Here is a 17,727-nt window from a genome sequence, read left to right on the forward strand (position 1 = left end):
GCTCGCCTCCACTAAGCAGACTCTCTTCCCTTTCTATCTCTCTCTCACCTCTTTTTCTCTTTCTCTCTTCCCTTGAATGAAGGTGCCGTGGGTCTCAAGGGTTGGTGGAGCTCATGGGTTTGATGTGGTGGCAGATGTGGCAGATTGAGGCAGTGCTGAGGTGGTGTATTGGTGGGTGGTGGTTGTGTTGTTGATGGTGGATTGGAGTGGTGCCGTGGTTTGTGGATTGGTGGGTGGTGATTGGAAAGTTTTGGGTTTGGGTGGTGGTTGTGTTATTGATGGTAGATCGGTGGGTGGTGATTGGAAAGTTTTTGGTGGATTGGTGGGTGGTTGTGTTGTTGATGGTTGGGTTGATTTGGCTTTGGGAGGTGGATATGTTGTTTGGGGTTTAGGATGAGTTTCTGTGCTAGGTTTGTTTGGGGTTTGGGATGAGTTTCTGTGTTGGGGTATTGGGTTTTCTCTGTGGTGATGGAGGTGATGAGTGGTTGAGAGAGAGGAAGGGAGACACAAATTAGAGAGAGAATGAAATATATTTTATAGTGTAGATATATTATTTTAATATATTGTATAGGAAAATAAAAATTAGAATGTTGGGTGTGTTTTAAAATGGTATAGTATAATTGATAAAGTAACTTTTGGGATAGTAAAATGAGATATTTTTTAGATACCCGAAGTGATGCTCAAAAAAAAAAAAAAAGATTTTTTTTCGTGAACATAGGCCGAGCCGGCCAAACCTTTTTTTTTTTTTTTTGGTTTTTGCTTCTCTCTTTATTTTACATTCTTAACACTTAACAATTCCTATCCAAAAGTTTCAATAAAATTTTACTTTTTTTTTTTTTATATTTCAGTGTAAGAGTTTTTTTGGGATGTGATGAAAAATTCAGCTTATTTGAGTTTTAATTTTAGTTTCTTTTTAGTACTATTTATGAGTTTTATTGCATTTGTTAGTACTATTTATGGATCCTATTGTACTATTTAACTGGCTTTTAACTTTTTTTTTTTTACTTTACTTTCAGCAAAAAATTTTCAGTTTCAGTTAAATTATCTGTTACCAAATGGACTTTTATATAGCAATGACAAAGAAAGTGGGGAGGGCCTACAACAGGAATAGATATAGGTGTCCCTGGAATTAATTCAAACATGGACGTGGGGAAGGCCAGAGGTCCAGAGATCCCAATCGGTGATGAAATTATCACATTGGTACTGGTTTATTATTTTTGTCTTATTTATTAATTTATTAATATTATTTTCATTCTCTCCCTTCTCAACTCCTAATTCTAGGTAAGGACCGCACGTTACACCAATTTCAGAGTTTATGGATCTCTACTGTTGTTTCTGAAAGATGTGCTTAATCACAGAGTAAATCATGGTAGAAGAAAGTCTGCCTTTTCTGTATAGTGTGCTTTCTAATGTTGTAAACTTTTAATGTTTTCTTAATGAATAAAATTTTACTTTTCACTAAATAATAAACACTTCTAAAATGTTATTCAAATTAATTTTGTGATCTAAATAGCAACGGTAAAATATCCTCTTACATTTGTTTACCTCCACAATCAGTGGCGATGCTACGTTTGGTTCAGGGTGCTCCCAGAAACACCCTAACCTAAAAAAAAAAAAATTTATATATAATAATTTTAAATTTTTTTATTTAACTACCCTTAAAAGAAATTAGGAACATCATACAAAGGATTTGCAGAAGTAGAACCAAAGACTAAACACTAAAGTACATCTGATTGAATTAACAACGAAATAAAAGGAGGGGTAACATCCTTCCATAGCAGGGAACTTTCAGTCCTGCAAGCATGTTGGGCTCACTCTTGTGCAACTAGATTGAAGTCTCTACCTATGTGCTGAAAAGAACAAGACTCAAAGGAACTTCGAATATGCAGAATTTCCTGGATAAGATGACCTGAGCTGCTGCCTGTGGATTTGTCATTTATCTGCCGCTGCTTCTTCTTCAGGGTGAGAGAGAGATTTGAGCAATTTGTTTAGACTTTTTAGATAAGGAGAGAAGAGGACAATCTTTTTAAAATGTTTGGTATAAATGTGGATGGATATACTTTGGCCACATTGATGGTTTGGTGGGAGAGGCAGTTCACTTTATTTATTATTTTTTTTTTATGAGAAATACGTTTGTGATATGGCTTACGTGGGTTTGAGTGGTCAATCAAAGGCAAATAATTTGTTTCTCAAAAAAAAAAAAAGGCAAAGAATTTGAATTATTTGCACTTCATACACTGGTAAGGTTATTGCAATATTCAAGACAAGCACAATATATTTTTATAATAAATACAATTTTTTTAGAAGAAATATTTAGATGTGAAATTATATTAACATATATAAATATTTTTAAATAAAATAATGGTTTTGTTAAAATACTGAAAATTATATATGATTATAAAACTTTAAAACCATAACCTATTTTTTGGTAGTTTGTTTAGGTTAACTTCTTTTTCTTCCTCCAAAAAAATGATAATTTATTTTTCTTTTAATTTGAGTTAAATTTAACATGAAAATACTTCTAAAATTTTATATCTTTTTTTAGTAAATATTAGTAGCTATATTCTTATTTATTTAATTTTATAATTATTTATTTATTAATTAAATTATTTATGATGTCATTGGTTTGACCACCGGTCGGACTTTGGTCTGAAAAAAAACCGATAAACAATCCATTTTTAGGTTCTTTTACCGTACCGATTTCTAAAACCATAGAGGGGGTGGATGGGGGCATGGGGTCGGGGTGAGATATTTGAATTGGGGGAAGTAAATGCAGATGGGGTGTGTGCTAGTGCAACTAATAAATAATAATTAATAATTTAATTAACCAATACATTATAAAAGACAAAAAATTAAATTATATTATGCTAAACAACAATTAATAATTTTATAATTAATGAAACAATAATATAACAAATTATAGTTTATAAAAGACAAACAAATTAATGAAACAACTAAACAACAATAATTAATAATTTTATTAATATTTCAAATGAATTTATAGTTTATTATTTATTCTTTTACTAGAATTATGGACAAATATTTGATAAGAAAACCACGTACTCAAGGAACACCCTGAAAAAAATTCCTAAAGTTGCCACTGTCCACAATTATACATTAATATTAATAATTGATGTGAAAATGTAAAAAAATGAGTGCAAAAGTATCATTGACCAACAGCAATATATATAGCATAACACATGGAACTCAGACAAGTTTCCTTGTTTGAGGTGCCAAGCTTATACGGCTGTGTTTTTCTAGTAGGAAAATCATGTCTTATTTTTCCTCATATCTCACTACCGAAAAAGATATTCATTTTAATTGCTTTTTTTTTATTTTCTTATAAATTTTTTTTTTAACTAGATTCTTAACGAGTGCTCTTAGTGCACTCGTTAACATTTCCCATATAAATAAACCAGAATAGAGTTGCATATGCCAGGTCAAATGAAATACTTTGAACTTCCAGCCGGTTTTAGTTAATTAAATTTCATTGATAGTTCCAATAACTGGAAAGGAATTGGGAAAAAAAAATTCAAGAAATAGATGGTGTTGCGTTGAAGTTAGATCTTGAGAAAAAAAAAAAAAAAAACTCAGTATTCTTTTGAAATTTGAGACGTGTTATGTTTATATAATCTACTCTCTTTTATGACTCTTACTCAAGGTGGTTGGACTTGGTTTCTTGGGGATTTTATTATTATTTTTTTAAAAAGTCATTTCGTGGTCGTTATCATATAATTTAAGTAATGTTTTTTTTTGCAACTCTAGAAATATAAAAGCAAACTTCAATACGGTACTGAATTCCTAAAATTTTTTATAATGAATAATGAAATGTTAAAGGAGTGTATATATATACATGGTAACACTTCCACAGCCAAGCAAGAGAGAACGAGGTCCCAAAATGGCGAGAGATTTTGTTGCCCTAGTTCGTGCTCATGCAGATGATGCGGGTGTTGTGGTAGAGAGCTCGAGTGGCCTACTTTTGTTGGGCATGATTATCATGTCCCTCTCTATTATATCAATGGTAATATTTGCTTGTACAGGTGGGGGTGGTGGTGGCTGTGGCAGGCGGGGTTGGATTTTTGGTGGTGGAGGAGGTAGTGGTGGGGGTTGTGGTGGTGGAGGAGGTGGTGTTGGTGGTGGGGGTGGGGGTGGAGGTGGGTGTTGACATGGAACAATATTTCTCCCACATATTTACTAAGCATGTATGATATCTTTTCTATTTTCTACTTTAGAGAATAAAAGAGGGTTTGACGTGGTCATATGCCCCAATATTTAGTTTTGCTTTATGTAAGATATGTGTATAGGAGAATCTTCTCTTTGACTTTTTTGGTTCTTCAGTCAAATTTGTAATTAAGTAATATTAGTATACAATGTGATGGGTGAGCACAATAATATAATACATTTTTACATATATTATTCTACTTGATGAATGAGATTTGCTTTACTAATGTATCAAGAGTTAATTATTTTAATATTTTAGTTTTTTTTTGGTTGAGAAGGAATATTTTAGTTGGTTGTTATTGAATAGTCATGTCTTTTAGATAAAGCATATCGATCCATTCATCAATGGATATGTCTCTTATCAATACGCACGAGAGAGGTTATTAATAACATGACTCTTAATTTATTTCTGGATAATTTCTCTTTCATCATCCTAAATTCCTAATGGGACTGCCATCCATGTTTGAAACCGACAAGTAACCTTGTATAAGTTTTTAAAAATGATAAGAAAAACTTAGGTTCTAGCAACGATATCTAATGGGTTCCATTAAGATATATTATAAGTGGCTTAAAAATTCAGCTTTACTGAAGGGGATTTTAATTTGCATACGATTTGCATTCTTATTATATGTTATCTAATGGGTTCCGTATGTATTAAGTATTAACTACCTAATAATCAATGCAAGGCACATTTAACATAATATGATTGTCATCTTCTTCTTCTTCCTCCTTTTTTTTTTTTTTGGTGTGCGTTTATTTTTAGGCATCAAAAGTTTTATGCGGTACAAAATTATGAGTTAACCAAAATTCAAATTACTTATATTTTATATTTATTATAGATTATAAATTAGTGGTAAAGAAGCATGCAAGGAGGGGCATATAATGCTTAAACCTATAATAAGTTTTTATTTAAATATATATTTTTGAATAAATTATCTCAATTCAAATTTAAGATCGAATGAGTTAGGTATTGTTTGGGTTTTTTTTTTTATTGAATCCCCATGTTTTAGGATTTGATTGGATTTTTTCATTAACTCGGATTTAGTTCAAAGAATCAAATCTTCTACTCCACATGAATGATGACGAAGGCTAACAGTGTGAAATGATTATGTAATACTAAAAAAGAAAACCTAAAAAAGAGAGGAAAATGCTTGCAACCAGCTCTCACAACTTGGAAAAATTGGGTATTAACCTCAAAAGAAAAGGAAAACTAGTCCCATGATGAAGGAGAAAAACACTCATGTTTGTTGTGGGGACGAGGTTCCCAAATCTCATTTAAATAGGTTGTCAAGGTTATTTTCGAGGATGCACCTCGGACTTCGGGGACGAGCACTAGTTATGTGAGGCACATAAAATTAAAATATTGAAAAGAAAAGAAAACAGACTTGGCACAGAATACGAGAAGGATGAAGAAAGAAGGGTATAAAAGCCATCCCTTTTGCATTAAATACGAGACAACCACTCCTCTGGCCGTATTAATGAGGAAATGACCGTGAATAGTGGTGGTACAGCTAAGATTATAGGGTAAAACTTACTAGTATGTTCTGGATGGGACCAGAGTTCTGGGAGGGCAATCTCAGCCCTCCAAGTGTAAGATCCAGATAAGTTGTAGTTGGATATAAAAGTAAGAGGAAGATCCAGATGCAGGGGGAGAAGAAAAAAGAAAGAAAAGAATCTATCCATTTGTAAACCCAACCTTGGACTAGACTCGAGGACCAACACTTGTATTTTTTCTTAATTAGTTCTTAAACTGTGAATTAATAAAAGAGGCACCCTTTCTTATTCAATTCTATGATGTAAACATTTTGAGTTCGTGTGTTGGATATCATAATTAGATTTGACTTCCCATCTCTAAACAAATTTATTGTGATAGCAAGCAGTAAAACCTTCATTTATTTTCATTTGTTGACCAAATTGCTTTTTTGTCGTTACATTTGTGTAATCAAGAACTCAATAGGAAGTGCCTCATATTTGCTTAATATATTTAAAAGTGTAAGAAAGTGCAAGAATATATGTGTATAACGGTCTGTTTGGATATTGTTTATTGTTGAAAATTGAAAACTGAAAACACTGTAGCAAAATAATTTTAAATGTATGAATAGTACTGTGGGACCTAATTTTAAAGTTTTTTTTTGCTAAATAAAGTACTTGCAGGTCCCATTAACAGTGCATGGGACTCACTAGAAATGCAAAACGCAGCTGAAAATTCAGTTTCACCCCTATCCAATCATAGGCTAAGTGTCTAAGTTTATGAATTTGTATTTTTCTCCCTTCCTGAATCTATGTCCCTCACATTGGGGTGCATTTTGTTCTTAAAGATGTTGGTGTCACTCAAAAACCAGTGAAATGAGAGGAAAGTAGGTTATGAGTATTTCAAACAGCGGAAATTAATATTAAAATTCATCATCATTGAGCAAGGATATTTATAGAATATTTTGGAGTACTATAAACACATACTTTTTATTCTCACATAATTAGTGAGTTCTATTATGAATTTAATTAGCGAGATTCACTATTATGTGATAGGAAAAGTATATATTTTTTATATTCCATAATTACTCCATTGAGTAGTGTTAATCCTGAAAATGAGGCACTAATTATAATTTTTTCCTAAGAATAGCAACCTGGTTAACTAAGCTCTATAAAACTACTTCCCCAAAGGGAATTCCCCTTCCCAATTTGCTAAATTTAAGTGTGACTGTCTGATTCTTGTTTAATGAGAAAGAAATGTGATATCGGATAAAGTTTCTTATTCACAAATGGGGTTGTTCTTACAAGCTCATGTATTTTACACATAGCATTTGGCATGGGCCCTTGAGTTTCACAAGTGTTCGAAGCTCATTTGAGAGACTTTGGTTTAAGGGGTACTGATTGCCTCATTTGCTCTCTAATTCACATCTCCTATTTTTCACTTTTATTGGTCGTACCTTTCATGGGTGGGTTTGGTCCACTCAGTGATAAGGAAGAAACCCAACCCATGACTCATATCTTGGTCCAGCCGAATATTCTTTAGGCTGGATGGTGGACCCTGTGGGCCAGTCTGGCCATTTAGTTAGATGGCCTTGTGACCTTCATGGGCTTTATAAATGTTTCTTATTTTCTTTTAGGGCTGACATCGTGGGCCCAGATTCAACCGATTTTGACTTGGTATTTTTGTGTGGACCATTTTTATGAGTTACAAGCTTAAATAACTCTTGTGGGCTTTAGGAATTTTTCTTAATTTGTCACCCGAAAATTTTAATTTAACAATTTTTTTTTTGAGGAAAAAAAATCCTTAACATAAATTACCTAGTTGAAAGGAGTTTGTTTTGTACAATGAGAGATTTGCAAATAAAAAATGGAATAACTAATTCTAGAAGTATATGAACTAAGAATTAACTAGGTTTAATATTACTTAGACCAAAAAAAAAAAAAAAAAAACTTAGAAATAAATTAGGATGAATTATAGTCAGCATTCCTGAGGTTTGAGCTAATATCAAGCAGGTCCAAAATATTTCAAAAATAATTAATTTGGTCCCTAAACCATATGCTCCTAGAAATGAAATTGTTGTATTTAGCATATGGTTCATGGACCAAATCGGTTAGTTCTAAAATATTTTGGAAGTTTTAAAATGTTTTTGATCTGTTTGACTTTATCTCAAACCTTAAAGGTGTTGATTGTAATTTACCCAATAAATTAATATATTGCTTACCTACACTAATTGAATTGCGACTACAAGTGATTTCGATTTCGAGATCAAGGCTTTTGAAATTCTCACAAATGAATTGCCGAACTAAAGATTACAAGGAAAAATGAAAATACACTAATACACTAGCTACTCTAGAAAAAGGAAATTTGAAAGTATTTGCATTTTGTTGGTTGACAAATTTTCTAAATGCATCCGTTCAGCCAAAAAAAAAAAAAACCTCCGTCACTTTTATACTAGTTTCTCAACAAGTATTACACTAAGCTTTATATGGTAGTGTCTTATGTTGTCTCTGGTAGGAAAATCATTATATTCTTTTTCCTCATATCTCACTACCAAAAAAGATATTCATTTCTTAAGATATCTATACATATACCAGAACAGAGTTGCATATTCCCCGTCGAATGAAATACTTTGAAATTCCGACCTGTTTTAGTTAATTAAAAATCATTGATAGTTTAAATAACTGGAAAATAACTGGGAATAGAAATTTTAACCAACCACCTTGCGCAATCAACACACACACAAGTTTAAAAGCAGAAAAGAAAAGAAAAGGTATTGTAAGATAGCGGTGTTTGTATTGAAGTTCAAAAGGACAAAATACGATAAAATTTTAATATATAACATCTACTTTATTATTATTGCTCTCATCATCTAACTAAGACACTAATCATTTTGTGGTCGTATAGGTAAAGTTCAAATACTAAATCTCTTATTCAATGACAATAAATTTTATTAGTTGAACTAACTATATAGAACCCAAAAATAATATTCATTTTTAAATTTAAAATGTATCATGTTTATATAATTTTTTTTTTTTTTTGGTAATTATAATAACCTACTAGTGGTTTGACCCAAAATTATTTTGCTTACCCGTGATTTAAAAGATGTTACTTTGCCTACCGGAAGTAAGCTCTATTTGTCTTCGGTAAACCACTTCTGTTAAAAACAAGGATAAATATGTATTTTTGCTATCCTTTTATGTCTCTTTCCTCCAAAAACATAAAACACATACAAAATAAGATCAAAAAGTGTTTTTGATATAAAATTTTTGAAGAGGAAGGAAGAATTCATCCAAAAACTAAAACTAAATTAAACATATTCAACCAAATATTCAAATTTTTAACTAAATATTCAAGCCCATCTATCATTCAGATTTGCAACCAAAAACTAAAACTAAATCAAACTCATTCAAAGTGGTTTATAGCCTCTGCTGTATATCCAAAAGGTCCAAGAGTTATGACCTTTTGGATATACACCAGTGTAAGCTTCTATAACCATCTCCCCCTCCCCCCGTGTGTGTGAGTTTAGCTTAGTCTTACCTATTATCTCAAAAAAAAAAAAAAAAAAAAAATCAAACTCATTCAAATTTTGAACACCCAGAACATACTCCCAGAAACTTGTATGTTCAACACCTAGAACATGAAGAACATACTCCCACTCCAACCTTCCCTCACTCACCACAACCACCTTTCCTTCCCTAATTCCCAAAAACAAAAAAAAAAAGTTCCCATTTCTCATAAAATCCCTCAGCACCAAACCACCAAAACACTGACGTATCAAAATCCGCTTCTCAACTTCAAAGGACAACAAAAATAGAGTCAAGAGAGGTTGCTAAAAGCCTTGTTGGTTTGGTTTTTCCTGGAGGTAATTGGTGGAGTCTAGGTGAGGATGATGGCAATGTAGATAGTAGTAAAAAGTCGGGGGTGGTGAAGCCAATCATGGTGGTCTTCGCTCATAGGCAAATGTGGAAATTGATTGCCGGTGATAATTCAGATTTGCAACAAAAAACTAAAACCAAATCAAACCCACAATTACCATCAGACATAACCCAAAAATCTTGAACATAAAATCTTGAAAAATCATACCCAAATCAAACGCACCATAAATTCATCATCATCTCTTTGTCGTCCCTCTCTTTCCTTCATTTTTGCTTCATTGGACCTTCGATCTTGGTTTTGATGGTCGATCTTTTCGTTGTGGTGGCCGATCATTATCTTCAACACCACCACTAGAGTGAGAAAGAGATAGCAGAGGAGAGAGAGAAAATAGATGACAATCCATATGTGGAGGGTGTGTCTTTAATTCCAAGGTCTTTAATTCTTAAGGTAAGCTGGGTGGAAGGAGTGTCCATATGTGGAAATTTTATTTTTGTTGAATGTCCAATCTTTTTAGTTAGTAACTATAAAGACAATAGCTATCTGATATGATTTTGCAAAACCCAATCCAATCTGATTTAGGACTTATCATTTATAGAGTTATACAACTATACATATTCAAATACAAAGGAAGTTCAAAATATAAATAACTCTACCCTATCCTATCTTATCATATCTCAATCTAATACTCTGTCACAATTCAAATCAAGAACTGAACTATCTCACTATAGCTGCTACACAGTTCTGGTTTCAATTTGAATTTACACAGCCACATATTCACAACTACACTACACTATCATTTGGGCTGTCAACCTTATCCTTAACACTCCCCCGCAAGCTCAACCGTGTTGGAAGGACATTGAGATTGGTCCGAAGCAAAGCAAACCGAGATGAAGAAAGAGGCTTTGTAAAGACATCAACTAACTGATCTTTGCTGGACAGAAAACGAACCACAAGAGAACCATCAACAACCATATTTTGAACAAAATGGAAATCAATCTCAACATGCTTTGTACGAGCATGGAAAATAGGATTTGATGACAAATAAGTTGCACCAATGTTGTCACACCATAACACTAGAGAACAATTGATAGGGGTGCCAAGCTCAAAAAGAAGAGCACACAGCCACTTAGTTTCTGCAGTAGCATTAGTAAGTGCTTTATATTCCACCTTTGTACTAGACCGAGCAACGGTCTTTTGTTTTCTGCAACCCCAAGAAATTAGGTTGTCACCAAGAAATACATAAAAGCCCCCAGTTGAACATTGATCATCGTGGCATCTAGCCCAATCCACGTTAGAGAAAACTTGAAGATAGTGAGTTTTTGATCACTTCAATTGTAAACCAAAGTGAATGGTTTGCTTGAGGTAACGCAGAAGTCACTTAACAACTTGCCAGTGAATGGTAGTTAGACGATGCATAAATTGAGAAAGTTTGTTGACAGTAAAATTAATGTCAGGGTGAGTGAGAGACAAATATTGCAAGGCTCCAACAGTGCTGCTATACAAGGTAGCATCAAAGAGAGGATCCCCTTCAAAGGCAGAGAGATTAATAGAGGAGGCCATTGGAGAACTAAGGGACTTTGCTTCTAGCATCCTTGTTTTTCCCAAAAGGTCCAAAATGTAGCATTTTTGAGATAACAACAATCCCGTAGAATTAGGCAAGACTTCAACACCAAGAAAGAAATCCAAATTGTCCAAATCTTTTATGGCAAACTCAAGTTGCAAGTGATGAAGTAGATCATCAATGACTGAAGGTTGAGATGCAGTAACAATTAAATCATCCACATATATTAGAAAATAAATAGTGATAGGGGCACTATGATAAATAAACAGAGATGAATCAAACCGTGAACCATGAAAACCTAGTGCAAGAACCGAGAGAGGCGATAAAACCACGCCCAAGGAGATTGTTTTAACCTATAGAGTGCCTTTTTCAATTTGCATACATGATTAGGGAATTAAGGATGAGAAAACTCCGGAGGTTGAGACATGTAAACATCCTCATACAACCAGCCATGTAAAAAGGCGTTTTGAACTTCAAATTGACGTAAAACCCATCCTTTAGACACAACAAGAGACAAGACAGTGCATACCGTAGTGGGTTTGATCACAGGGCTAAAAGTCTCACCATAATCGACACCAGGAACTTGATGGAAGCCCTTAGCAACGAGACAGGCTTTGTAGGAACAAGATCCCAAGTCTGATTCTTGAGTAATGCATCAAACTTGAGATTCATTACAGCACACCATTTAGGGTCCTTCATTACTGAGGTGTAGCAAGTTGGTTCAACAAAGAAAGCCCCGTCAACACCATCTGCAAGAAGAGCACGAGGTAGAGGCTATCTCACAGTCCCATCAGTGAAGGACTTAGGATTAGAGATGTGATTTTTGGAACGAGTAGTCATGGGATGAGAAGGCAAATCTAGATGTGGGGAGGTAAAGGGCTGACTGAGAGAAGGGAGATCTGAAGCAAATGGTGCAGCGTGAATCTGAAAGTGCGATTGTGATGAGACGTGATCCTGATCAGTTGTAGTTATAGGGCTAGAGGGGGGTTGGGCTGCATATGGTGGGCTGAGAGTTGCACTAGGAGGCGCAGGAGAGTGGGCCGAAGCTTGAGAAAGTGGTGTAGGAGAAATTGGAGGCCCAACACGAGGCAAAGCTATCCACGGGTCAGTAGACTGTACCTGAGATGAAGCTGCACCTGATGACACGTAATTTAATTGAGAGGCAACAGAACTGACTTCAAAAGGGAAGTGTGTTTCATAAAAAATAACATCACGAGATATATAAATACGATTTGAAGAGAGATGCAAACATTTATAGCCCTTGTAAAGCAAACTGTAACCAAGAAAAACACATTGAATAGAACATGTTTGAAGCTTATGGGAATTGTAGGGTCTCAAATTTGGCCAACAAGAACAACCAAACACTCGTAAAAATTTGTAATCAGGAGCTTGGTGAAAAGGTTTTTCAAAAGGAGATTGATTCTTTAGAATGGGGGTTGGAAGTCGGTTAATTAAATAACAAGCTGTTTGAAAAGCTTCATCCCAATATTGAAGTGAAACCTTGGCATGATACAGTAAAGCTAGACTTGTTTCTACAACATGATGATGCTTATGCTCAACAACACCATTTTGTTGATGGGTGTGAGGGCAAGAAACACGGTGAGTGATGCCACAATTTTGCAAAAAATTATGTAGATAGCGATATTCTACACCCCAATTAGATTGGACCATTTTAATTGTGGTATTAAAATATCGTTCAACATTTTTTTGCCATTTAATAAAAATAGAGAGAACATCACTTTTATTTGTCATGGGATAGAGCCAAGTATAGCAACTGTAAGCATCCATAAAGAAAGCATAATATTTAGAACCAAATTTAGAACAAATAGGAGACGGACCCCAAACATCAATAAAAATTAATTCCAAAGGAAAATTAACTTAAGTACATGATAAAGCAAAAGGAAGTTTTTTACTCTTAGAACTGAAACAAGCAGAATAGGAGTAAACAGTTTTGTTGGAACTAAAAGGCAAGCTAAACCTAGAAGACATGACGAACAACTCTAAAAGTAGGATGTCCAAAGTGTGAATGCCATTGATTTGGAGAAGTATGTTCACCAACAAAAGCAGAAGACGACGAAGGAATTTTATTGAAAGCAGGAGGAAACATATACAGTCCATCTTTGCTCAACCCGTGTAGCAAAACCTTCCCCATTGTGCGATCCTTCACAATGAAATGAGTAGGGAGAAATTCAATTAATGTATTAGTATCAGTAGTAAATTTGTCAACAGAAATCAAATTTTTGGTAATATGAGGAACATGTAAAACATCATTTAAAAGAAAGGAAGAAGTGGGAGTAGATAAATGAGTAGAACCAATGTGTTTTACAGTCAAACCAAGACCGTTATCAATGAGAATTTGATCAGGACCATGATATTCATCGGCCTTCACATCCAAGTTTGCAAGATTAGCAGTGATATGATGAGTGGCTCCAAAATCCAGGTACCAGTTGAGATCAGGAGCCATCTAAGGGGTAGTGAGCAAGGCGTGCATGTTGCTGCTAGGATTGGCGGAATAAGAATTATCAAACCTATGATAGCACTTCAAGGCCGTATGACTAGGTTTGTGGCAAACTTGACACACATGATGGTTTGTTTGAGAACCATTTCCACGCCCATGGCCTCGAGAAGTTTTTTGATTGCTAGAGGAAGACCCACGGCCAGATTAAAAAGAACTACTACCGCCACGACCACTGTGGGAGTTTCCACGTCCTGTTGCAAAATTTGCTCTGGCAAGTTGAAGGTCAACAGTTGGCTGTTGATGTTCAAGTTGCAATTCATGAGCTAACAAATGCCCATATAATTCATCAATCTAGAGAGGATCAACTCTTGTGGTCACAGATGTAACAAAGGAATCAAATTCAGATCCCAGACCAGCTAGAAGAAATGAGATGATTTCAAAATCTTTTAAGGCATGAGCAGTAGTAGCAAGTGTATCAACCAGTGTTGTAAACTGGTGAAAATAATCAGCAATTAAGGAATTGCCTTTCTTCAAAGTGGCGAGCTAATAGTGGATTTGCATTGTTCAAGCCCTTGACTGAGTGGTAAACATTCTCTCTAAGGCTTGCCACACATCCCTTGATGTGTTGAATTTGACCACATGAGCCAAAATACGCTCAGAGAGGGAGGATATTATGGCATTGAGAATCATCTGGTCTTGTAATACCAGTGACTGAAGTTCAGATTTTGGATGACTTGTACATCTTCATCGACTTCAACAGTGAGAGATTAAGGTGGAGCACAAGTGCTTCCATCAAGATAGCTATAGAGATGTCGCCCCTTGAGATATGGAACAATTAGAGCTTTCCATAATAGGTAGTTCTCATGGGTTAATTTGATGGTAATGAGGTGATGAATGGGAGTGAGTGTGGTGGGAGAAGGTGTAGTCAGTGTGTTTAGGGTAGAGGTAGCAGACGTTGAGGAAGAGGCCATGAGGGAAAAAAAAAATTAAACGTGAGTTACAAACTACTCTAATACCATGTAAAGACAATAGCTATCTAATATGATTTTGTAAAACTCAATCCAATCTGATTTGGGACTTATCATTTATAGAGTTATACAACTATACAAATTCAAATACAAAGGAAGTTCAAAATATAAATAACTCTACCCTATCCTATCATATCATATCTCAATCTAATACTCTATTACAATTCAAATCAAGAACTGAATTATCTCACTATAGCTGCTACATGGTTCTGGTTTCAATTTGAATTTACACAACCACATATTCACAGCTACACGGCACTATCATTTGGGCTGTCAACCTTATCCTTAACAGTAACCATTGATTTTTTTTTTTTTTTTTTTTTGGGATCAAATTTTTAACCATTGTGTTGAAAGAGAGACAACAAGGTAAATATATATTCGTAGAGGTTGATTTGAGTTTAATTTTTCTGGGTCTATGTTCTTTATGTTCAAGATTTGTGTGAATTGAGAGAGAGGTCAATACCACTTTTTGATCTTGTTTCTCTTGTATTTTTATTTTTGTTTTGGGAGAAGAGAGACATAAAATGGTAGCAAAAATTTACCATCATTTTTAACAAATGTGGGTTATGGGAGACAAACAGAGCTTACCTTAGGTAAGTAAAGTAACATTTTTTAAATCACGATAAAAAAAATAATTTCGGGCCAAACTACAGGTGAGTTTATTGTAATTGCTCATTTTGTTTTGGAAGACTTTGACTCAAGCTGGTTGGTTTGATGGTTTCCATTTCTCTACTAGCCTTTGAGCACACGTGTGAGGCTAGTTTTCTTAATTAACTTGAATCAATACAATTTTTTGGTGCATTACTAAAATTATTATGTACCTTTAAGTCTTTAACCCATGCAATCTTGATACAATTCATTATCAATATTTACTTTGCAATTGTGCCGGACAAATTAATATTTCATTGATAAAATTTTGTATTCAATACAATTTCATTTGCAAAGTACTATAACATCTCTTGACTTAGCTACTGGGATCAGCACACGACCGTAAAGTGCTAGCTACAAAAGCTTATGTCAACACCTAGTTTGTTATATGTAAGCAGTGACGCTCAATTTCCCTAAAACAATCCTCGTTCAAGTTAGAGACCACTATGACTCTGGAGTTGAGATTGTTGTTTTACTAAGTGAAGGTTCAATGTAGAGCACACCTTTATGATGCATAGTGACTCATCTTTGCCTGGTAATCTCTTTTTAACTAAAAAATTTAATATTAAAATGAGTGGAGGATTGTTGAAGCATTTTAATATTAGTTAATTAAAATGAATAAATATTACAGCATAAATGTAAAGATGTGGGAGCGAATATGGAAGATGAGAAGTTAGTGAAAATGTTTAATCCCACATTGAAAAAGAGAGAGAAACTATTTTGTTCTTTTTAATTGTGGTGATTAATGGACTAATATGAATTGTCTCAGATATTAGGCTAGATACATGCGCAAGGGGGAGGTGAAGGGTGGAGGTATCAAGAATGGAAATGAATCAGTTTCTTGGATCCTCCTACTTGATAGCCCATTCAGAATAATTACCATATCCGTTGGTGAGTAAATGACCCAAATTAATACTTCATTTTTATTATGAAAAATGAAGAGCCATTAACCCACTTAATGGACTATCTGTTTGGGCTTTTTCATTCTTCAGAAACTCCTTATCTCACCATTAATTGTGTAACTCTAGCCCATCAGATTAATATCCAGCAATTAATCTTGTAACATCCACTACATTAGAATAATGGAACTAATTAATTATATTAATTTGGGTAGTAATTTTGTGAGGCCCATTGAGCCTATAAATAGACTCATTCAGACCCATACCAAGTTACTGCAATATACATTAAAAATAAAAATAAAGAGGTTCTTGGCAAGAAAGGGTGTTCTTTCTGGTGGAACTTTGGACTTGAACACTTTGTGCAAAGGTTGTTCTAGTTATACGACACTTGTTGAGTTGTTGTATCTTAGGGGAGACAAGTCAGAAAAGGTCTGCACCGATTACAAAGTTTAGTCAACCAAGGGCCTGAATCTCCTTAAAGAGAGCGAGTGCCACGCCTCAATCCAAATAGTGCTGTGTAATTTTTCTCTTTGAATTAATAATATTTTTTAAAAGAAGTATTATTCAGTTTCTCTTTATTTTATTTCCATTATTATTGTATTTGCACCAACAAATAATAATAATAATAATAAGGTAACAATGGAGATGAGCTAAAAACTCGATAAGTGGTAATTCACACACTGCCATCCGACGGTAACAAAGAGGTAATTAGGTTCATATAAAAAGTAAATAAAATATCAACAAGTAGGGTAGCTAACAATAAAAGTTGTTGGAGAAAAATCCTAAATCCCCTCAATTAATGTCAATGTGTAAATTAAATTAAATGACTTCCAAGTAATAACAATAAATATAGCACATCAAATCTTACTTGAAAAGCCCTCTAGTGTACCTATGGTGTAAAGGGAAAAATTACAAGACAACTCTGGAAAATCCATTATGAAAATAGAGATTACAATACTCAAGTTTATACCAAACTTGAGTTCACAATAAATTGGAAGACACAACAATAAATTACAAGGAGTAATATAGTTTTACCACAAAAACTAGTAGCAAATGTTTTCCCTTTAAATACTTCAACTCTTTATAGTTGTAGGCTTATAACACTCAAAAATCCTGCTAGAGAACTCCACTAATTTATCTCCTTGTGTTTGTATATAGCTTGATTGTTTGAGCAAAGAAAAACTCTCATTTTCACTCTCATTCACTCTATACTCTTCAAAATGCCTCTCTTTAATCTCATTATGTTTCTCTCATAGTATCAAGCTCTCTTTTTTTCTTTAGCTCTCTCCGAGGCTAAATAAACTCTCTGTTTATTTTTGTGAATTTGGATCCGACAATACTCCATTTTTTTTTCTCACACAAACTTTTTACTACTCCCTTATTAACTTTTAATTTCTTAATTTTTTCTTGAAATTTTGGTTTCAATAGTTGAAATTAAAAGTTGATTTTCAAGTATCAATCTTATTTTTCTTTCTCTTTTTCGTATCCCACACGTAAGGAATGGCAAGATGACTCTTGTGGCTTGCCAATCACCTCATTTAATGAGGTTTCCAAATTAAGTGTTG

The 17,727-nt window shown here is 34.1% G+C and overlaps 1 protein-coding gene and 1 non-coding gene across 2 annotated transcripts; one reads left to right on the top strand and one right to left on the bottom strand.

The window, feature by feature from the left end:
* The first annotated feature begins 3,898 nt into the window (after nucleotides 1-3,898).
* On the top strand, nucleotides 3,899-4,165 carry LOC115956892 (glycine-rich cell wall structural protein 1-like). Its single transcript, XM_031075163.1, has one exon. It carries the CDS (start codon nucleotides 3,899-3,901, stop codon nucleotides 4,163-4,165), a length of 267 nt encoding a protein of 88 aa, XP_030931023.1.
* Nucleotides 4,166-13,901: 9,736 nt separating this feature from the next.
* On the bottom strand, nucleotides 13,902-14,040 carry LOC115958688. The gene has a single exon (XR_004084613.1). It is a non-coding gene; the product is annotated as a small nucleolar RNA Z247 (small nucleolar RNA).
* Nucleotides 14,041-17,727: the final 3,687 nt, after the last annotated feature.

This window comes from Quercus lobata, chromosome 8, assembly GCF_001633185.2.
Source record: "Quercus lobata isolate SW786 chromosome 8, ValleyOak3.0 Primary Assembly, whole genome shotgun sequence".
NCBI classification, from domain to species: Eukaryota; Viridiplantae; Streptophyta; class Magnoliopsida; order Fagales; family Fagaceae; genus Quercus; species Quercus lobata.